The 22370-nt window shown below is 37.3% G+C and overlaps 2 protein-coding genes and 1 long non-coding RNA gene across 10 annotated transcripts in view; 1 reads left to right on the top strand and 2 right to left on the bottom strand.

Annotated features, from left to right (window-relative positions):
* Positions 1-1255: 1255 nt before the first annotated feature.
* On the bottom strand, positions 1256-2753 carry LOC126584836 (uncharacterized). Its single transcript, XR_007610131.1, has 2 exons — positions 2209-2753; positions 1256-2002 (listed from the first exon to the last, which is right to left on the bottom strand). It is a non-coding gene; the product is annotated as an uncharacterized LOC126584836 (long non-coding RNA).
* An 11687-nt stretch (positions 2754-14440) lies between these two features.
* The window catches only part of LOC126586462 (serine carboxypeptidase-like 20), a 62267-nt gene continuing 54337 nt past the window's right edge, over positions 14441-22370 (top strand). For 2 of the 4 annotated variants that reach the window (XM_050251305.1, XM_050251304.1), the window contains exons 1-14: positions 14444-14677; positions 14769-14914; positions 15326-15402; positions 15497-15619; positions 15867-15969; positions 16055-16092; positions 16171-16272; positions 16414-16494; positions 16578-16823; positions 17007-17072; positions 17186-17298; positions 17469-17582; positions 17667-17712; positions 17831-17929. In XM_050251305.1, coding sequence (XP_050107262.1) covers positions 14532-14677; positions 14769-14914; positions 15326-15402; positions 15497-15619; positions 15867-15969; positions 16055-16092; positions 16171-16272; positions 16414-16494; positions 16578-16823; positions 17007-17072; positions 17186-17298; positions 17469-17582; positions 17667-17712; positions 17831-17914 — 1485 coding nt within the window. In that variant the 5' untranslated portion in view covers positions 14444-14531 and the 3' untranslated portion in view covers positions 17915-17929. Of the gene's footprint in view, positions 14678-14768; positions 14915-15325; positions 15403-15496; positions 15620-15866; positions 15970-16054; positions 16093-16170; positions 16273-16413; positions 16495-16577; positions 16824-17006; positions 17073-17185; positions 17299-17468; positions 17587-17666; positions 17713-17830; positions 18044-22370 lie in introns of those variants that run through there. The other 2 variants (XM_050251302.1, XM_050251306.1) reach the window with 2 other exon arrangements.
* On the bottom strand, positions 17980-20744 carry LOC126586464 (uncharacterized). 5 transcript variants are annotated; one of them, XM_050251310.1, is made up of 3 exons: positions 20315-20743; positions 19385-19502; positions 17980-19154 (listed from the first exon to the last, which is right to left on the bottom strand). In XM_050251310.1, the coding sequence occupies exon 3, from the start codon at positions 19047-19049 to the stop codon at positions 18114-18116; it is 936 nt and encodes a 311-aa protein (XP_050107267.1). In that variant the 5' UTR covers positions 19050-19154; positions 19385-19502; positions 20315-20743; the 3' UTR covers positions 17980-18113. The 5 variants fall into 5 exon arrangements, with proteins under 5 accessions (XP_050107267.1, XP_050107268.1, XP_050107265.1 ...); XM_050251311.1 differs by having other exon boundaries at positions 19385-19499; XM_050251308.1 differs by lacking the exon at positions 19385-19502 and having other exon boundaries at positions 20315-20744.

The following is a 22370-nucleotide window of genomic DNA, read 5'->3' as shown; positions in this document are numbered from 1 at the left end:
TAATTTCCTGGAACAGGAAAAACATACCTCTTCTGTTAGTGTGTAAATTGTGATCTGATGTGGTAGTTGTATTTCTAGCTTATATTGCTAGGATGATTAGCTAAATTGGTTGTATGCTTTCTTATCTAAGTCTCATAGTTCTTAAGTAAGTGAGTGTACATGTGTCTTCATCTCATAGGGTGTAAGATGGATGGCTAGGATTACTTGGATGTAATTTTGAATACTGCCAAAAGTTTGGAAGTGTAACTGTTAAGTGTAGAGAGATGTTCCTCTCTCACTAAGTGAGCAATCAAACAGTGCGTGTGAAAAGAATTGCAATGTCATATTCTCTGCTCTCTTCTTTCTCTCTCTCTCACTCTAGTCATTGCAGCATATACTCCATTGTTGTACTACATTTTCTTCTAATTCTAACATGGCCTCAGAGCCTTGTTGGGTCTGAATCTCTGGGCGTCGATTCTGTGAGAGATAGTGAGCAAGTGTTTGCAACACATCGTTGCAAAGAAAATAGTAGAGAGAGGTGTGATCTAAGTCTAACATGGCTGGATCTGGTGGAGGGGAGCTTCGAGCTCCGGTGTTCAACGGAGAAAATTTCGATTTCTGGCAGATTCGAATGAAAACAATCTTCCGATCTCACGAGTTATGGAATATTGTTGAAAAAGGTTTTACCACTTTAGCAAAAGGGGAAGGAGAACTCACTGAGGTGGAAACGAAGTTGCGGAGTGAAAATCTGGGCAAGGATGCAAGGGCTCTTGGAATCATTCAGGGAGCCGTATCGGATCAAATTTTTCCACGCATTGCAACCTTGGAAACTGCGAAAGAAGCTTGGGATATTCTGAAGCAAGAGTATGTAGGGGACAAACATGTACGATCTGTGAAATTACAAGGTATGCGTCGTGATTTTGAATATACCCGTATGAGTGAAAGTGAATCTCTAGCTGCATATTTAGCTAGGTTGTTTGATCTGATAAATCAGATGCGAAGCTATGGAGAAGATCTTAGTAATCAGAGAATTGTGCAAAAGTTATTGATCAGTTTACCCAAAACATATGATAGCATTGCTTCTGTTATAGAAAATACTAAATATATTGATGTAATTGATGCACAAGATGTGGTTGCCATATTGAAAGGGTTTGAACTAAGATTAATCAGAAATGAAGAGAGTAGCACAGAACGTGCATTTGCTAGCTTAGATATCTCATCTAAGAATAGTAAATTTGGTAATCAACATTGTTGAACAAAAAAAATAATAAACATATGAAAAAATAGAGTCCACACAAATTGGGTCAAACTACAAAGTGTAATCCAAACCCAAAAGATGAGGATGGGCTTTACCCACAAAAACATTCAGAAATAAATAAAAAATTTATTTTCTCCTACAAAAGGGGGGAAGTAACGTACACAAAAAAAAAAAAATACAGGTGCTCCCCATTTTCTGCAAACAAAAAGGAACGTGGAGTCAGAAATGGTGGTTAACAGAGAGTGGCAGGAAGTCATGCCCTCCATCTTTCCCCCCCACGTAACAAGCTCTAGAACTCTCATATGATGCCTATAAATAAGCATCAGCTGCAACAAAAAAAGGGGGAAAGACGGAAACAAGAGGAGAGACTCTGCAGAAATTGAGAGACGATGTTAAAGAACGGACGACAAAGAAGAACAAAGCAAGAAAGCAAGGGGAAAACCAACAAAGCATTCAAAAGGTAAAAATCCAGCTTTCTTAAAATTTTTTCTTTGTTTGGTATCTCTCGGTCTCGCAGGGAATAAAGAGGCACTTTGCATCTCCAACGTTTCCCACTCCCCAGCATTCTCGATTTGCAGTCCAACAAAGCCAACGAAATCACCACTTCTGCTCCCCGCCGCTGCAATTTAATCCCATGAATTTCTTCGGAGTCTAAACCACCTCGTGAAGTTCCGATCAAATCCAAGAGCTCCGCTCTGTGCCGCTGCAGTTTAATCCCATGAATTTCTTCGGGGTCTAAACCACCCCGTGAAGTTCCAATCAAACCTGAAAGAGAAGGAAAAAATGGAGATTGTAAGGTCTGCAAAAAGAAAGCCACGGCAGGGAATAAAAATAGGAAATTGTCTTCAAAGTTGCTGGGAAATTTGACACAAACACAAAGAAAAGATGAGATGGAAATGGATTGATGGAAGCTCCAAATCAAAAGTAAAGGAAATAAGCAAGTTTTCATCAAGAAAAGTTTTGTTTAGTACTCGAGATGACGATGCTATAGCACTCTCTGCTTCTGGAAAAAATCGAAGAGGTCTTCTGCTTGAGAAATGTGAAGAAAAACAGCAAGATGGGCGACTGCTTTTATTCCAATTTCATGTCTGTTTCTCTGCACAAGGAAGGAAAAGTATATACAATGAGTTTAAAAACTCTAAAGGAAGAAAAGTGTTCCAGATACCTTTATAAAGCTAAGTATGACTTGTTTTTTTTTCCTGATGCCACGGAAGGCCTGCACCTCACGTGAAGAAGAACAGAGAGGTTGAAAATTGGAAGTTGTTGGATTTGGAAATCAAGACTGCACACCACGTGGAAAATTGCCTAGTGACTGCCCCATCTAAATTATGGGTTTTATTTGGAATTGAGGAATGGAGACAACTGACAAAGTCACAGAACAAAGAAAATGAGCAACCATCTCATCAACATTAGATAAAAAAAGAGAAGGTGAAAAAGTCTACCCCCTCACGTGGAGAGGAAGAGAAGTTGTAGAACTTTCAAGTCTTATTGGAACTTGGAAGCTTTAAAGGCATAAAAAAAAGGAGTAAGGTTTGCTGTCAGAAGACTTGGATTTAAGTGAATTTAAAATCCCATGTTAAATGGGGTTGAAATTTCAAAAGGAAAAATATATATAAAAAAAAAAGGAAGTTCTCTAAATAGGATTGATTTGTGTATCTCACGTGGGAAAAGTTTCAGCCACTTTTTCCTCAAAACTACTTAAGGAAAAGACAAAGATAAAACCCCTATTTCACCAAGTCCTATTTCAAATAGGATGGAGTTGCTACAAAACCATGAGGAAAAGTCAAGCAAAGATAAAGTCCCATTTCACAAAGATCTATTGAATATTACCAAAGGTCATGTATGGGTTTCAAACAAGTCTGAATACCCGATTGACTTCTCATTTTTTCCAAGTCTGAACACAAGAATGCAAACCCAAATCAAATATATGAACTACGCCGGTTTGATTTCGTTAAGGATACGTAGGCAGTCTGATATCAAGTTTTAGACGCAACCGTGAAACCGAAACGAATCCCTGGTTTATATAAACTAAATTCACTCATACTATCAAATACCAAAATGGCACGAAGCCAAAGAAAAGTTTCAAAGGGCACAAAGCCGTATCAAATCTCGAGTGGCATGAAGCCGAAGAAAAATCTCAAATGGCATGAAGCCGAATCAAATGCTCCAATGGCTTAAAGTCCTCGCCTGCATGAGCTAATACTGCACAAGGCATCAGTTGCTCCTCGCCCGCATGAGCTGAAACTGCATAAGGCACTATGCTCCTCGCCCTCATGAGCTAAAACTGCACAAGGCATCAAATACAAACAAGTACCAAATACATGAACTACGAGTGACTTGATCCCTCAAGAGGGTACGTAGGCAATCTAGGATTCAACCTAGGTACAGTCATAAAATCAAACAAATACCAAAATCCTCAAGTTACATTTTTATTCGAATTGGAATCAAAGGGTATTTCTTTCCCAAAAGAAAGATTGTAATTAATAGGCGTGTAGCCTAGAATGGGTCGAACTCAAATTAATAAAACCCTATTTGGAAAACTGAATGAAGGTGAAATTGTGTCGAGTGAATTATTTGTTTACATATTATGTACAATTTTTGCTCAACAAACATACCAATACTGGTGGATCAAAATATCAGAAGAACTTCAAGTTCAAAGGGAAGCAGTGGACTAACAGGTTTACTCCAAGTGTAAGAAATGAAGCTAACAACACTGGAGGGGCATGCAAATACTGTGATAAGCTTCACTATGGTGAATGTTGGCTAAAAGGGAAGATTAAATGTCACAAGTGTGGAAAACCTGGTCATATTGCTAGGATCTGCAATCAAAACAAAAATGCTCAGCAAGGGAATTTTGCAGACAAAGTGGGAGAGCAAAGGAATTTTACAAACAAGGTGGGAGAACCTGGAAATCTCTTCATGGTCAAGCAATCAACTGAAGTGAAAGCTGTGAGTGATGCCTGGTATATTGACAGTGCGTGCAGTAATCACATGACTTCCAGAGAGGAGTTACTTGTGGAAATTGATAGAAGTATTAAAGCAAAAGTGCAAGTTGGCACAGGGGTTCTTGTTGATTTGAAAGGCAAAGGAACCTTGGTCATTGACGCGGATAAAGGAAAAAGGTACATAAGAGAAGTTATGTTAGTACTTGGAATTGCAGAAAACCTTCTCAGTGTTGGGCAGATGACTGAACATGGGTATTTTCTGTTATTTGGTGATTATAAGGTGGATATTTTTGATGATAGAACTCTGACAAATTTAGTGGTTAGTGTGAAACAAAAGGGGAACAGATGCTTTCCACTTGTGTTCAAGTCAAACGATCATTTGGTACTGAAAACCAATGTGCATCAGAGTAGTACAATGTGGCATAAACGGTTTGGCCACCTGGATTTTAGAAGTTTGCAACAATTGCAGGAGCATGATATGGTTCTTGGGTTACCTGAAATGCATGACAGTGAAGGTGTATGTCAGGGATGTGCATTTGGTAAGAATCATAGAGTGTCCTTTCCAAGGGAGTCAATCTGGAGAGCAAGAGTGCCATTGGAACTTATACACTCAGATGTGTGTGGCCCTATGCAAACACCAACCATGAGTGGAAATCGATACTTTGTTACATTCATTGATGACTATTCGAGGATGTGCTGGATATATCTCTTGAGACACAAGTCAGATGTCTTTCATGTATTCAAGAAATTCAAAGCTATGGTGGAACTTCAAAGTGGTCTTTCAGTGAAGAAATTGAGAACAGATAGAGGAGGAGAATTTACCTCAAATGAATTTGAACAGTTTTGTGAAGCTTTGAGTTTGGAGAGACAGCTTACTGTTGCATACTCTCCACAACAGAATGGAGTTGCAGAGAGAAAAAATAGAACTATAGTGGAGATGGCAAAGTGTATGCTTCATGAGAAAGGTCTTCCTTATAGTCTTTGGGGTGAAGCTGTAGTTACATCTGTCTACTTGCTAAATAGATGTCCTACAAAAGCATTGGAAAATGTGACACTTTTTGAGAAATTCAGTGGAAGAAAACCTGGAATTCAACACTTGAGAGTGTTTGGCTCATTAGGTTATTCCCTTATTCCTGGAAACCTGAGACAGAAGCTGGATGAAACAAGTGTCATTGGTATTTTTATTGGATATGGCACTTGTGTAAAGGGGTACAGATTGCTTAATCCTGAAAATCAGAAAGTAATCATTTCAAGAGATGTTATTTTTTATGAGAATGGTACATGGGATTGGGATAGACAGAAGATCAAAGAAGTGTACATTCCAATTGCTGCAAGTGAATCTTCAGAGATGAAAGAAGCTGATAAGGATTCGGATTCCATGGAACAAGCTGTTGCTGAAGGTTCTCAGACTCAACTTACAGATTCTCCACTCATTGAATCTGGAAGTGCTAGTGACTCAATTTCTGCATCTCAGATTGATCATACTCCTTTGAGATATAGAAGTTTGAGTGAAATCTATGAAAGATGTCATGTGTGTATTGTTGAACCAGAATCATATTATGAAGCTGCACAGGATGAAGCATGGAAGAAAGCTATGAAAGATGAAATCAGCATGATTGAGAAAAATAAGACTTGGGAATTAGTGAAAAGACCATCTGATAAACCTGTGATTGGTGTGAAATGGGTGTACAAAACTAAATTGAATTTGGATGGATCAGTTCAAAAGAATAAGGCTAGGCTTGTTGCAAAAAGCTATGCACAAAAGCCCGGAATTGATTATAATGAAACCTTTGCACCTGTGGCAAGGTTGGATACAATCAGAACATTAATTGCCCTGGCAGCAAAGAACAAATGGAAGTTGTTTCAATTGGATGTAAAATCGGCATTCTTGAATGGTGTACTAGAAGAAGAAGTGTATGTTGATCAGCCGGATGGATTTATTGTACAAGGGGAAGAAGATAAGGTCTACAGGTTACATAAAACACTGTATGGTCTGAAGCAGGCACCAAGGGCCTGGTATGGTGAAATAGACTCATATCTTACACTCTGTGGGTTTAAGAAAAGCACTAGCGAAGCAACTCTGTATACCAAGTGGAGGAAAAGTTCAGAAATGATTATAGTGTCTATCTATGTTGATGACATAATATACACTGGAAGTTGTCAGAAATTGATGGATGACTTTAAATCTGATATGATGCTCAGATATGAAATGACTGATCTTGGACTCTTACATCACTTTCTTGGTATGGGAGTAATGCAAACTGAGGAGTATATTTTCATTCATCAGAGAAAATATGCTTATTCTCTACTGAAGAAATTTGGACTTCAAGACTGTAAGTCAGTGAGTACTCCATTGGTTCCAAGTGATAAATTGAGAAAAGAGGATGGAAGTGGAACTGCGGATGAAGCTCAATATAGACAAATTGTAGGCAGTTTGCTGTATCTCACAACAACTAGACCTGATATAATGTATGTTGCATGTATGCTATCACGGTTTATGCACTGTCCAACCAACAAGCACCTTAGGACAGCAAAGAGAGTACTAAGATATGTTCAAGGGACTCTTGATTTTGGCTTGGAATACAAGAAAGGCAAAGGAGCAATCTTAATGGGATTTTGTGACAGTGACTGGAGCGGTTCAGAAGATGATATGAAAAGTACATCGGGGTATGCATTTACCTTTGGCAGTGGAATTTTCTCTTGGTCTTCAGTCAAGCAACAATGTGTTGCATTATCAACAGCTGAAGCAGAGTACATTAGTACATCTGAAGCAACTGCACAGGCTACATGGCTGAGATTTGTTTTGGAGGACGTTGGTGAAATGCAAACAGTTGCAACACCAATGAATTGTGATAATACTTCAGCCATAGCTATCACTAAAAACCCTATTTTTCATCAGAAGACCAAGCACATCAACAGGAGATACCATTTCATAAAGGAAGCATTGCAGCAATGAGTAATTGAGCTGTTGCATTGTCCTACGAAAGAGCAAATTGCTGATATCTTTACAAAGGCATTGGCAAGAGAACAATTCAGTTATCTGAGGGAACTTCTTGGAGTTAAATCAGTTCACAATTTAAAGGGGGCTGTTAGTGTGTAAATTGTGATCTGATGTGGTAGTTGTATTTCTAGCTTATATTGCTAGGATGATTAGCTAAATTGGTTGTATGCTTTCTTATCTAAGTCTCATAGTTCTTAAGTAAGTGAGTGTACATGTGTCTTCATCTCATAGGGTGTAAGATGGATGGCTAGGATTACTTGGATGTAATTTTGAATACTGCCAAAAGTTTGGAAGTGTAACTGTTAAGTGTAGAGAGATGTTCCTCTCTCACTAAGTGAGCAATCAAACAGTGCGTGTGAAAAGAATTGCAGTGTCATATTCTCTGCTCTCTTCTTTTTCTCTCTCTCACTCTAGTCATTGCAGCATATACTCCATTGTTGTACTACATTTTCTTCTAATTCTAACATCTTCCGTGTGCACAATGTTAGTATCTCAACTAGATTGAATGCCACCAGCGATTACTAAATCGTTTCCAGCCCCCGTTTTGTCAATTCATCTTCATGGGCTAAAGCTACTGGGGTTGCCATCTTGCACTACTCCAATTCTCAAGGACCTGCATCAGGTCCTCTCTCTGATCCTCCTAAGGATTACGACACATTTTACTCAATGAATCAAGCAATATCCGTAAGGTTGTTGTAGTGTACGTTTCTTTTTGGTTTACCAGCAAATATATTTGAAAGAATAAAAAATCTCATTCACTTGCTCTTATAATTTAAATGGTGATGGTGATAATTTTCATACATACAGAAATTGCTCATTCTTTCAGTGTTGTCAGAGTCATCAATCTTCGACAAATTAATCCTTTTTCATAGCTTTTTGCTTTATATTACATACGAGAATGTTGAATGATATTACATCCAAACGGACCAAACATCTAGGGAAAGTTACATCTGCATGATATTTTGTTTGTTTCCCTTGGCAGTCCATACATTCATAGCCTTTTTTTGGGTCTTTCTTTGATGCTGTATTTGCTCTCAAATGCTGGGTTGAATGTTGTTACTTCTTCATGACGGTTGTGCAGTTGCAGGTGGAATGTTTCTGCTAGTGCTGCCCTCCAAACCCATAAGGATCTTTTTAATACGTTGAAATCACTGTTACAGATGTATACGTTATCCTCAATAGACCCGCAGAAGTTATAAATGGGAAGTGGTGCACTACCCTCAATGGTATTTCGTACATACCACCTTCAACGCCCCTTAAGCTTGCCCAAAAGTTCAACATTTCAGGGGTGGTCGGGCAGGAATTTCACTGGGAAGGGTCCCTGGCTCGAGCACACAACTCCCCGAGGAGTTGGCACTTTGGTTGGCTGTCGGGCTCTCGCTAGCTTGTCGGGCTGCAAGAAGAGGACAGAGTTAGTTCTGAAAGGTGTCTTTGTTGGGCCTTAGGTGTAGGCCATGAGGCTCGCAATCAAAACTAACTAAATGCTGAGGCGTGCCACTGCCATCTCTGTATGGCAAATGTAGAATGAATGTATTTAAGCTGATTACTTGCGTCCCAAGTTATTTTGACTTCTCATCATCAAAGGATTATCATGGATGTGTTAAGTCTACATTAAGTTCTTTTCTATGCCTTGAGATCGAGGACGTTTGTTTATCTTGTATGCTTTAAAAGGTGAAGGTCTAGATCGGATTAAGACATCAGTTTCATTTACTTTCACGATAGTAAAAGTACTAAGTGAACCAGATCTGAGAGTTAATGGAACTTTGGATCATCAAGAGACCGAAAAGGACTTGCATATATACTGAGGGATACATTATAACACCAGATCTATTAATGGAAAGGCAAAAACAAAGAGAGTCGGACAAGATTTCACCTTGTTGGGCAAGGTTAAAACGTCTTGCGGTCTCTTCTCTTGGCAATAACAAAAGAGTTGAGTACTTAAAGGGGATGACTAGAAAAGAGTTTACATATGAGAGATCAATACTACAACATTTAGAAAAAAGGTAGCAAAGCTTTTACATAGACAAAAAATGTCTTTCTATTGGAAATCTGAGGCTAAAAGAGTGCAGAATTTGGACAAAGCGCATCTTTATGAGAATTTGCTTGGCTGAGAGACAAGTTGTATATTTGTTTGTTTGATTGGTTGAATGTCTTTGTCTCTGGGCCCTCTTCCCCCTTTTATAGACGAATTGGCCCAGCCGTGGTGTTTCTGCTCTTACCCGAAAGTAACTAAAGGGTAGTGAGTCATCAACCTTTTTACGTGTTTGCCATCCAAAAAGCACTTTTAGGCCTACAGTTGGTGAATTTTCATCGGTTGTCACTTCTTGTAAGCAACTAGCCTTTGCATTAATGGGGGAGTGCCAATTGGTCTTTTAGATGGATGATCTGGGCTTAGGTGCTGGGTCTCGAGCGAAATCTCCTTATTGAGCTCTTTTTGGGCTTCCCTTCTTGAAAGCCCAAAGTTTAAATATTAACCCAAACAAGGGGTTTACAAGCTTGATTTCCCGAATAAACTGATGAACAGACCTGCCAAAGTCGACACATCCCTGATTAATGGTACTTTCAAAGGTTTCATGGAAATCATCTTTCAGAACAATGACACCACTGTTCAGAACTACCATTTGGATGGCTCTGCATTTTTTGTCGTGGGGTGAGCTTTTAGTTTTGAATTCGTAATCTGTCTCTGTTCCTAATTATGGAATTGCCAAAGTACAAACATGATCGAACAATTTGATGTTGCCCTGTAGTATGGATGTGGGAGTGTGGACAGAGAATAGCAGAAGCACTTACAACAAATGGAATGGCGTTGCTCGCTGCACAACACAGGTACACCTTGGTTCAATGGGCTTGTTGGACACACTCACATTTGCATGCGCATGGAATGGAACAAGATTCTTGGTTGATCCACTTTTAGGTTGATTGCGTATTGTTAATTCATTGCTTCATGCTCATATGGCTATAGGTCTTCCCTGGATCTTGGACAGCTATATTGGTTGTTCTTGACAACGCGGGAATTTGGAACCTTCGTACACAGAATCTGGACTCATGGTATCTAGGCTAAGAAGTTTATTTGAGTGTCGTGAATCGCGAGAATGACCAAAACGAAAATTCTTTGCCTGACAACTTTCCTCTTTACAGAAGATATCAGAACTCCTCCAAGTTTTCGTCCATTTGTTTTACTTGTCCATCGAAATTTATATTCATAGAATGATTAAATAAAGACAATAGCATGCCGAAGATTAAAAACCCTCATTTCAAACTCTGCTAATGCATAGCTCTGTTGGGTTTTCTTCTCCAGGGACCAGACTCAGAGAGGAGTCAAGTTCTCTAGTGCACCATTAATCTTAGCATGTGTGGCTTTCATTCGGTAATCAAGTTACGATCAGCTATAAGCAAAGCGCGCGCTGCGATTCTTTCTACCGAACTGGTACCTTACGCGCAAATGTAGTTTAAGGGGATGGTAGAAATGCAAAACATGCTGAGTGAGATGAGAGTAGGAAAGTTGGGATACAATCCATATAGCAATATAACTGTAGTATGTACCATGTAATTTAGTATTACATTGCAAACTATTTGTAATTGTAATTTACCTCCTTGCTGGTAGTTTTAGGCAGTAATGCATGAATTATTTTTGAAATTTGCTTTGCATTAAGGAACTGTTTATCCGAAAGTCGACCTAAAACGGCACGACAAGGAAAATGAACTGTGTAAAGTTGCAAGATGATGAACTAAAGAGACTTGAAGCTGAAGGAGCTTCAACTAAACGTTGGGTTATTTGTTTGCCTCTTCTTCTTCTGAGTTTAGATTCTCTCTTTTTAAAAGAACCAATATTCAACCAAACCATATATTTGAGATAAGAAGAAATTGTAGCAATGGTCATCAATTTAACGCAATTGGAGTAATGGTTTCTTAACTAAAATTTCGTGATTATTGATCCCTAAACTCATCATAACGTGCATCTATGGTCATTTTCGTCAATTCTGTTAGAACTTCTGTCAAAATGAGTCATGTGCACGTACATGATGCTGAATCAAGGGATAAATATGGAAAACCAAATGAGAAAAATTGTAGCAATGTTCCCTCAACTTTAATCCAATTGGAGAAATGGTCCGCCAACTTTAACTCAATTGGAGCAATGATCGCTCAACTTTAAACCAATTAAAGCAACGGTCCTTCCAACATGACTCCTTTTGACAATTGATAAAAAGGACTATAGATGCTTAAGGGGCTAATGGTTATGGATTTTTAATTGATGGACCATTACTACAATTTCCTCTTGAGATAATTAGGATAACATCTTATAGCTAATTTCCTTGGGGGTGCAATTATTGGACTCCAAAAAACTAATTTGCACTCTAATTTTTTCATATAAACAAACAAAGACTTATTCCACTAAATAGGGTTGCTGTATGAACTTTAGAACGCTACTGGGCTCAGTTTTGTGTCAAGTTTTTCGTTAGCTTCAAGTATTTCATGTCTTTTCTTGGAGTTCATTTCCAAGTCTTTCTAGGTTTTCCCCTACCCATTTTACTCTGAGATTGTTTCACAATCGCATTTTCTAACTCGAGTATTTGGAAGCCTTCGGTTCACATGTGTAAATCACCTTAACCGATTTTCTCTCATCTTATTTTCAATTGTGGCCACTCTAAATTTTGTATATTTAGAAAGAACGAAAAAACATTTACAAAGAGTGTAAAATCATTTCTTTGGAGTTCCGATAACATCTTTATGTCTTGGATGGTCTAATATCATAAATCAATCAATTTCAACAGTTTTTCTAATTATCTTGATTGAAAAAGTGGCTATTGAGATAATTGGCTTAACATATGGATCCTCCCCAATTTCTGCCAATAAAGTATCTTCAAATCTTTTATTTGGGTGCCTAAAATTAGACTAAAGGTGTGAAAAATCAGGTGCAAAGACAAGCATCACGGTTCTCTGATAGTGAAATGGTACTTGAAATATGTCATGATTATTGGGTCCCTCACTCTTGTTTTGTTTTTTTGTTGTTTGATTGAATTAAAAGAAAGGGAAAGGAGATTGAAAACCATCATCATATCATCCCACTCAAAATACTTAGAAGAGTAAACCCCACACATAATCATTATTCTCTTATGAAGATAGGTGGGAATATTGTAGGAAATTTTAACTAAACACTTCTGATACTGTTTATTTTTAACAAAAAATTACATTTTTATATTTTCATAGTACTATTTATTACACATTTATTTGTCATTTTTCATTAAAACTAAAGTTTTTTTTGAACTTTTCTTTAGTTTTCCTAATATTGTAATAGTTGAAGGAGAATCAATGGTTAAAATTAAGAGGAGTTGTGTAAAAAGGTGAAACATGATGTGTTGAAATTATTTCTCGTCAGCAATCTAGTGGATGAGGATTGCTCTACTAACTCATGGGCTCAAAACGTGCTTAATGTGACCTTACCTAAAAACATTAGTTTCGCAAACAGATAACAATCACATCCACCATTAGTTTGGTATTTACCATCTTACAAGTCACTTAATTTCTTGTTTGGTCACAAAGACAATGTTATAAAAAAATATATAAAAAAAAAGACTAAATTTGTAGATAAAATTTATAAACTAAATGATGTGTCACCAATAGAAATGAGCATGTTTATCAAAACTTAGGTAATAAACCAATCATCAACTTCCACGTCTTTTAATTTTCAAAATTTAGTTTTTCTAGCATTACTAAAAAAAAAAAAAATACTACTAGAAAAATGTACATAAGCAACTTAGAAAATCCGTTGTTTTCTACTCATAGAACTCTACTTTATCAATTTCTTAGAAAATCCGTTATTTACTACTCATAGAACTCTACTTTATCAATCGAGTAAATTAATTTTGTCAAAATAAAATATGTTAGAAGGATTATTGCTATAATTGGGTCCCTCAACTCATCAAAACATATAACTATGGTCATTTTCTCCAACTTTGTCAGAATTTTGTCAAAATGAGTTATGTTGGAATGATCATTACTACAATTGGGTTAAAGTTGAGTGACCATTACTCCAATTAGTTTAAAGTTGAGGGATCATTTCTCCAATTGAATTAAAGTTAAGGGATTAATGGTAATGAATTTTTAGTTGAGGGACCATAGCTGCACGTTTTGATAAGTTGAGGGACCAATGGTAATGGATTTTTAGTTGATGGACCATTGCTCCAATTAAGTTAAAGTTAAGGAACCATTGTTACAATTTACTCTTATCAGTTTGTATTCTCTTAGAACATGTGTAGTTAATTTGGAAGTGACCAAACGTGAAGCTAAAATATATTATCTTCTAATATAATAGTTAATATTTTATTAACAAATGATATTATCACATTAAGAAGAGTGGACTAAGGTCTGGTTTGGTACTGAGGTGATTCTAAAAAAAGCTGGTATAAAAAAAAGCTAGGAGCTGTTTTTGTGTTTGGTAAACATTCAGCTTCAGTTTTTTTTCACAGTTTTGGGTGAAAAAAAAGCTAAAAACAAGAAGTTGCAAAACCAAGCTGTGAAAAACTAATTTTTTTTCACATCTGTTTTACATAAAAGTTTACCAAACACTATAATACTGTTTTTTTTTTCAAAATCACTTTTACAAAAAAGTTTACCAAACACTCTGCTGTTTTATTTCATAACTGCTTATTCTCACAGCACAGCAGAAACATTTTTTTTTTCAAAGCACAGTAATACCAAACTAGCCCTAAGCCTCATAATGACCTAATAATAATGTGGTTTAAATTCGCATTTGATGATAATCGAATTTAAAATCTCTCACTAACAAATAAAAACTAATATCATTAAACTGAGGTACTAAGTGTCAACTGTTAATTAATTAATTTAACCTCAAAAAAGAGTCTTGGTCAATCCATTGGCATCACACATTTCTTCCCTGTCACTCTTACTCCCACCCTCACACGTTAAGCGCTAATGATGGCCAGAAACACCAAAACTGTCCCCAATTATGGGGCACCTTTCCACTTTCAGTTGCCACGACACCTGATTGGTCAATTCTCAACACGTGTCAGACACCCATTGGTCTAGAAGACCACACTCTTGCCGCTGCAGCACAACAGCAGAGTTTTAGCGGCGTCAGCATTTGATGCTTTTAGCAACTCTCACTTTAATCATCCTTTTATTCCACTTTTCTGTTTCTTTTTCTTGGCTTGTAAGCAACAGCTGCAAAAGTCAGCAACTTGTATGGCAGACTAATCAATTCAATCACTAATCATCCCACTTAACTATTAATTAATCCCAGAAAAGATCATATAAATTCTCTTGTCACAGTGTTTTGATTTGATATACGACACCCTTCTTGTTTTTCTAAATTTTATCAGAAGAGGTAATGGCTGGGAGAATATTATATTTATTTTTTGTGCCACTAATTTACACTTTCTTGAGCATTTTGCCAACCCAATCAGCTCCTCAATCTGCACTCGTATCCCAGATTCCTGGATTCAGTGGCACTCTTCCTTCAAAACATTATGCTGGGTAAGTAAGATTTTTGTCAGTTTAAGTGCGTGTGGATTTCTGGGATTGTTCGTGTTATGGTTGTTCATTTTTTTGTGGGTTTGTTTTGAAGGTATGTGACGGTTGACCAGAGTCATGGGAGGAACCTGTTCTACTATTTCGTCGAATCAGAAGGGAAGCCGGCGGAGGATCCGGTGGTTCTGTGGCTCAATGGTGGACCTGGATGCTCCAGCTTTGATGGCTTTGTTTATGAGCATGGTAATGTTTCCCAGTTCACTTTATTGCTTATAGTCATTACATGTTGTCTTCTAGTATTTGATTCTTCTATGTTCTTGGTTTGAAATAATGTGTCTACTTTCAAATGGCTAAAACATATTGGGCTCGTTTGGTGCTTAGGAGTGAATTCGATCGGATAACTCATATATGTTGAAGTAAGAAATAAAGGTAGAGGCGAAGTGTTTTTCATTTTGTGGGATTAGAGGGGATACGTAATAAATTGTTAATCCTACCATTTTCTGAGGATTGGAATAGATAAATTTTCTACCAACGTAATTCATCTTCTACCGTCACCTTCAATAAAATTTACTAATAGGATAATTCTCATAAAGTTGAAAACTTTTTGTAATTTAATTAGCCTATGAAAACATTGATTCTGTCCATATTTTTCAGGGCCATTCAATTTTGGAAAGGCCAAGACCAAGGGAAGTCTGCCCCAACTCCACCTTAATCCATATAGCTGGTCGAAGGTTGCTACTTTGAGATGTGAAATGAATATTATCTCTGAATTTTATTTCTTATTTTTCTTTGTATAAGTGAAATCAATTATTTTCATGTTATTAGGTTTCCAACATTATATATCTGGACTCTCCTGCTGGTGTTGGATTTTCTTACTCAAAAAATGAGACTGACTATGAAACTGGGGATCTAAAGACTGCCTCTGATTCCCACGCATTTCTCCTCAAGGTGAAAAAGGAAACAACTTGAAAAGATGTTCGCCGAAAAATCTAGATTACATCAATGTATGGTATACATTGTGAAATTTAACGGCTAGATGTGAAGTCAAAAAATCCAAGAGAACTTAATAGGTGGATGCGATCCATTTGAAAGGCAATGTATACTTTACATTGATGTATAGATAAGAACTCGTTTATCATTTTGTTTGTTCTAATTTCCCAGAGTAGTACTAATGCATCTGCTCTCTTGTAAACAGTGGTTTGAACTTTATCCTGAGTTCCTCTCCAACCCATTTTTTATTGCTGGGGAGTCATATGCCGGAGTCTACGTGCCGACGCTTTCTTCTGAAGTAGTGAAAGGTAAATCAGTCAATAATGTTAACGTTAGAAGTTAACTTACATATTGAAACCAAAATCTAAGGTGGAGCTCCCGATGTTTCAACAGGAATTGATGCTGGTGTAACGCCTGTTCTCAACTTCAAGGTATTTATCTGTATAGGTAGTCCTTTTGTAAATTTGAATAATTTCTGGCTCCAAACCTCAAATGACTGCATAACACAGGGTTATCTGGTGGGAAATGGCGTTACGGATGATAAATTCGATGGTAACGCTCTTGTTCCGTTTGCACACGGGATGGGACTGATATCAGATGATCTATACGAGGTTTGTATAGAATAACCAATTTGACACTAGCAACTGTAATGCTTATTTCACCCCCTTTGTCGCCCCCTCCCCCCCCCACCCCAAAAAAAAAAAAAAAAAAAAAAGGGGTAGTAATTTGGGTGAGACGTGTTTGTGCTTCAGGAGGTTAACACGGCGTGCGGAGGAAACTACATTTATCCGGTGAATGATAATTGTGAGAGCAAGCTTAAAAAAGTTGACAAGGTAATACAAATCTCAATATTTTGTGTATAACATGCAATGCTATGTTTTTATTTAACTGACTTTAAGATTTTTGTTGATCCCAGAACATAGAAGATTTGAACATATATGACATTCTGGAACCATGCTATCACAGCACAGATTCGAGTAAGAACAGAAAAGTTACAAAGAGCGGATTGCCATCTAGCTTTCGACGGTTGGGTGAGACTGAAAGGCCACTTGCTGTCAGAAAAAGAATGTTTGGTCGTGCCTGGCCTCTTAGAGCTCCTGTGAGGGATGGTATTGTTCCAACTTGGCCGGAGCTGATGGATAGTGAAAGTGTTCCGTGTATTGTAAGTTGCTTAGTCTGTTACAATTTTCATCTTTTGATCCCCTTTCCCATTGTCAGCCATTAATTTCTTGATTCGATAGTAAGTATACTTCCCCGAAAAGGCTAAAAGAAAGATTGTTCAACTTCGATACTAGAATATTATTCTCGTGTACAAGAAGCCTTAGATTTGATATGTCTCCTGCAGAATGATGAGGTTGCTACTGAATGGTTGAACAACGAAACTGTTAGGAAGGCAATCCATGCAGAAACGGTAAGGTTTATCAAAGTTAATGTTTTAAACCAGAAACGAAAGTTTGTCAATGTCTAGTCCTGCTGGCTCCGAGAAGCATTGTAGCTTTTTGAAATCCTTTTTGCACTATGTAGGATTTTTCATGGGAATTATGCACAAGCAGAATTGAATTTTATCATGATTCTGGAAGTATGATCAAGTACCACAAGAACCTCACTGCAAAGGGTTATCGGGCACTTATATATAGGTAATCTCCAATTACAATGTCATCTATTAAAGTCATGCCTGTCGAAAATTCTCTAAAGCTTTCTTTTCACCTTCGCTACAATGTTCGCTTTGATTGCGCTAAAATGGGAGAAGTAAATGAAAATTGAATGTTATAACTGATATGCATTCCTGCTCGATTTTTTGTGGCAGCGGTGATCATGATATGTGTGTTCCTTTCACTGGGAGTGAAGCATGGACTAGATCACTTGGTTATAAGATTGTGGATGAATGGAGGCCATGGACTTCGAACGGACAAGTTGCTGGGTAAATACTATTACATATTTCCGACATCAAACATTGTGAAATATGGTACTGGTGTAGTGAATAATGGAATGTAAATGGCCGCAGGTACACACAGGGTTACGAGAATAACCTCACCTTTCTAACTGTAAAGGTCAGCGCACGAAAATGTTTTTCTTTCTACGATAGGCTATACTGAAACTGTACTAGCTGGTCCTTTTGATTGGATTCAGTTGCGATTTTAATACATTCGTTTTAATGTATTGGTGCAGGGGTCTGGACATACAGTTCCAGAGTACAAACCACGAGAGGCGTTTGATTTGTTTAGCCGGTTTTTGGCTGGAAAACCACAATAAGAGAGCGAGAGCGATGTTGCTATTTATTGCTTATGCTACACAAATTTTAGAGAGAATAAATCATATGGTCAGAAAAAGAAATGTTTGCATTACTATTGAATTAAACTACTTTTACATTGACTCTGCTAACATTCTTTCTCTAGAAATTATCTCTGAAATGCTAACAAACAAGAATTAAAGCTAACAACTCTGCCATGAACTAGATCCAGCTGTTCAGTTCCTGCGACAAACGGCGTTGTTTGTTCATCAACTGCGTTCTCGCCTTGTCTAAATGAGAGTTCCTCCAAACCCTCTCCTTCTTTGTAGCTTCCTTCGTTAGCAAGTACGGATCTCTTTCTTTCGGTAAAAAGAAACGGGTCCTGCTCTTATCAGTAGTAGACGCATACAATTCTTCACCAACCTCGGCGACTTCGTATGGATCAAAATTGAACACCCTCCACAGCTTCTCATTTTCCTTCATGTGTAGTTCAAACCCGTCAGCTATAAAACCCTTCAAAAACTGCCACTGAATCATCTGGTACCATGACGATAACTTCAGATCAATCCCATTGACCGCTACAGATGCTCCCGGGCAGCAAAAATTCTGAAAATAAATAATAATTTGGCGGACTTTCTTCGCAGCATTCACATCACCTCTCATGTTTGGGTAGACAGACTTGAGTTTCGTCAAAACATTCTCTGTCAGCAATTGTTGCAAATCCGAATACTTGATCGAGCTCGGATCCTTTTCTTCAGATCTCCAGAACTTGTCCAAACTACCAGTCTCAAATATCAAAGCTAGAGCTTCAGTAGCCGCCACACATACTGATTTATCGCCGTGCTCTAACAGATTACAGAAGTAAGAAATCGCCCCATTCCAGTAGTTGTAGCTGAGCCGCCATCCCTCCATGCTTGTAAGAAGAAACATCCAAGAATATATTCCGGCAACCAGAACCTCTGGCAAAAGCTCTTTCGCAGATTCCGGAGCACTGATAAAATTCCAAACAACCTGCATTGCAGTTTCAGTCTCCTCCGAGTTAGTTGCACCAAAGAAACTCACAACAGCCAAGCATTGCAGCAGCTTCACCGCCGGTTCATGTCCCGATTCCAGAGACATGGAAATCAGGGGAAGCAACTGTCCGTAGATTTCGGACATTTTATCCTCGCCCTCGACGATCAGGGCCAGCAAGCCTATGGTATGAAGCGAAAGCTGCTTCTCTAAGAGGGAAGCCGAATCCTTTTTCTGGAAATTAAAGCATCTCTGTAGAAAAAATGTAAAAGTTATTAAATTTCCTTCCAGATAGTCATAATCATCCATGAAATCCTTTTTAATTAATCGCTTGATTAACGAGGCCAGCGCCGCCTCTCGATCGGACCCCTTCGACCAAGACAACCGATTCAAGTGAGAGGAAAGCTCAATCTCTTCCGGTTTCGGAGCCAAGTAAATGAAAAAATCAATGTCTGAGACATCAATCTGATCATAAGGTATACCTCTCTCTCTTAGCGGCGGACGTTTCTCTCTTGCTCTCGGCACAATCGACGCACCCGAATTCTCTCTTGCTCTCGTCACGATCGACGCACCCGAACCCTTCTGCCGTTGTGCGTTCTTCTGGCGGTGTACGTTCATCGCGATTCGTGAGAAGTTCCAAGCTCAAACCAAATATTAGGATGCAAAAATTGTGGTGGGTGAAATTGTTGATGGGGTGAATGAATATATATAGGGTTTTGGTTTCATGTTTACTAATCCTACACTGAATAGGAATGATTTTCCCTAACTTAGACTGCATGCAATCTCCTAATTCAATTAAAAAACGGTATCCATCTCCGCTCATATGTCTAAATGAGATTTATGTTTGGACTTGAATATTTGTTTTTGTGATTAGAAGAAAAACTGAAAATATAACTTTAACCCTTGAAATTCAATTTTTTCCATATAAAACCCAAAATGCGTTTTTTGCTCGAATAAGCAAATTCATTAATTATGTTTGACTGTCCCATTTAAAATTTTTCAGATGCCTAACATACCCTCATTTAAATGTTTAATGTACACAATTAACTCTAAGCAAATTGTAAAGGGGAATTAATGATTTTACAAAAATAATAAGGAAATTTAGTAAAAGGTCAATAAATTTTTTACTAATGAATCATATATCAATGGTCAATTTTTATTTTGAACTTAATCGATGAACTATTTTTGTTAATTAGACATAGGTCAATAGAAAATGTTACATGGTGTCAAGCCCATATAAAAAGTTATACAATTACTTAATCAGTAATTTTTCTACGACTTTCGTGCCTTCCTAATCATCTGAAATTCCCAATTAATCTCGGAAGATTTCTCAATCTAATCAGGCAGATAAGATAAGAACGCAAGGAAACAAAAACAGTGGGTACCCAGAAAAAAAGAGGCAGGAAGCTCACATCTTTTGGAGCCGAATCAAATCTGGCAAACCCTTGGGGATTGAGGCCTCGCTTGTCGTTGAAGCAACCTATTTACAACGACGACGACGACGACGACGAGTGCAGGCCTTGGGGTCGGAGGTTTTCCACGGCGTTCACTTGGGGTTTCGCGCTCAGGATCGCTCTCCTCCTCCTCCTTGTGGCCGCCGTTGACACGGCTTGTTTTACTCTTCCTGTTGAAAAGGTTCGGTTTTTCTCATCTGGGTCGGTTTTGTTTTCGTTTTTTGATAGCTCAATCTGTGAGTTTCTTCCTGGTGGGTTTTGTTTTCCGTTTAGTTTGCGATGATTTTCCAATGTGTTTTGATTGATTTTGATTTGGGTATGCATCTTTTTGGTTTATGGATTATTGGATTGGTCTCACATTTCGAATTGACGGAAACTTTGGTGCTGCTTTACGTGTTTCAGACGTTGACAGTAAATTTGAAGGGAATTTAGGGAGGTGCCCAATTTGATGGGCTCGAAACTGAGATTGCATTTTCAAGCATGCCCAAATGCCCAACTCACTTTGATTTTTAGTTTATTTGTAACTAGATTTTTGTAACACTTGAATATGGACACAGTTATCGCTTTGTTGCTCGTTAGCATACAAACAATCACACTTTTCCATTTACATCCAAATGTGACAATGCAGTAGGACTTCTCTTTCGGATTTGCACACTTTTCCATTTACAATGATCAATGGGATTAGCCATGGATAACGAAAGACAAATAGGTTTTCGACATGTTTTAATTGAAGCCCAAATCAGATACCGCATAAAAAACAAATTCAGAAAATGGTTACCGCATTGCAGTGTCTTAATCAAAATGTCAAAAAAAAAAAAAAACAGAGTCAGGAAATGAATCTGTCTCCAAATGTAAAAATAATATACAAAACTAGGAAGTGGACACTGCAACGCAACGTCTAAATCCAAATGTGAAAAAAAAATCAGGAAACAGACACTGCATTGTAGTGTTTGAATTCGTATTGACATATTCCAAAATATAAATATATGAGAAACAATGTGTCATTTCAAGTGGGTAACAGCTGTAGTGGCAGAATTTGTAATTTTTATTTTAAAGGTATTTAAGTATTATAATACATAATTGACCTATTTATAATTAATATAAATATTGTTGATCTATTGTTAATATTGTAACTTTTTATTGATTTTATACAAAATTTACCCAAAATAATATTTTACATATAAATGTAGGGATTTGTTGGTTTGGATCCGTGATAGTATCAATTTGACAATCAATTTCGAATTGTCACAAATTTACGGATTTGTTGATTCAATCTTTCCTTACCACATTTAAAACGGAGAAAAGCCTATAGTTCGCACACTCGAATTCCAATTTACCATTACAATGAGTCCATATTATATATAGGTGAATTATTGTAATTTAAAAATATATAAAAAAAATTGTTGTCAAAGTAAAAGTATATAAATTAATGGAGATAAAGTTGCAAGTAAATTAATTTTAGGATAAAGAAAAAGTAAAAAAAGCCAACTATAGGTAAATTATTTACATATACAGTGTAGAATATTTGGTTCACATAAAAAATGTAGGTAAATTGGTATCACGTACACAAGTTACCTACTTGCATTATAGGTAAAATACCAACGAAATATGAAAATATTATTTGCATATATCATAGGTAAATTGCCAAAAGAAATATGAGAATGTGTATAAACTGTAGGTAAATTAGTAGAGATGTTTTACTATTATATATAAGGAGAATAATTTACCCTGAATAACAATGTAGTCATGATTTAATGTAATGCACTAGATTGTTGTAGAAAATAAATAAATAAATGGTCAGTGTTGTAAATAGTATAATATGTATGCCCACATGCATACTGTAGTGTTTTTGTTTGTTTCCATGGTGATGCTCTATAAATAGAGCTTTACGAATGTTCAACAAAGCAGAGAGAGAAAAAGGAAAAGAAAAATATCTAATAGCAATAATATACATTACTTCCTCTGCAACAGCTTGTGTTGGTATAATACTCTGCAACTGCTTCGTTCCTGTCCC

Source organism: Malus sylvestris, chromosome 10 (assembly GCF_916048215.2).
Source record: "Malus sylvestris chromosome 10, drMalSylv7.2, whole genome shotgun sequence".
Classification (NCBI taxonomy): Eukaryota; Viridiplantae; Streptophyta; class Magnoliopsida; order Rosales; family Rosaceae; genus Malus; species Malus sylvestris.
This window is presented reverse-complemented; position numbering and strand designations above follow the sequence as displayed.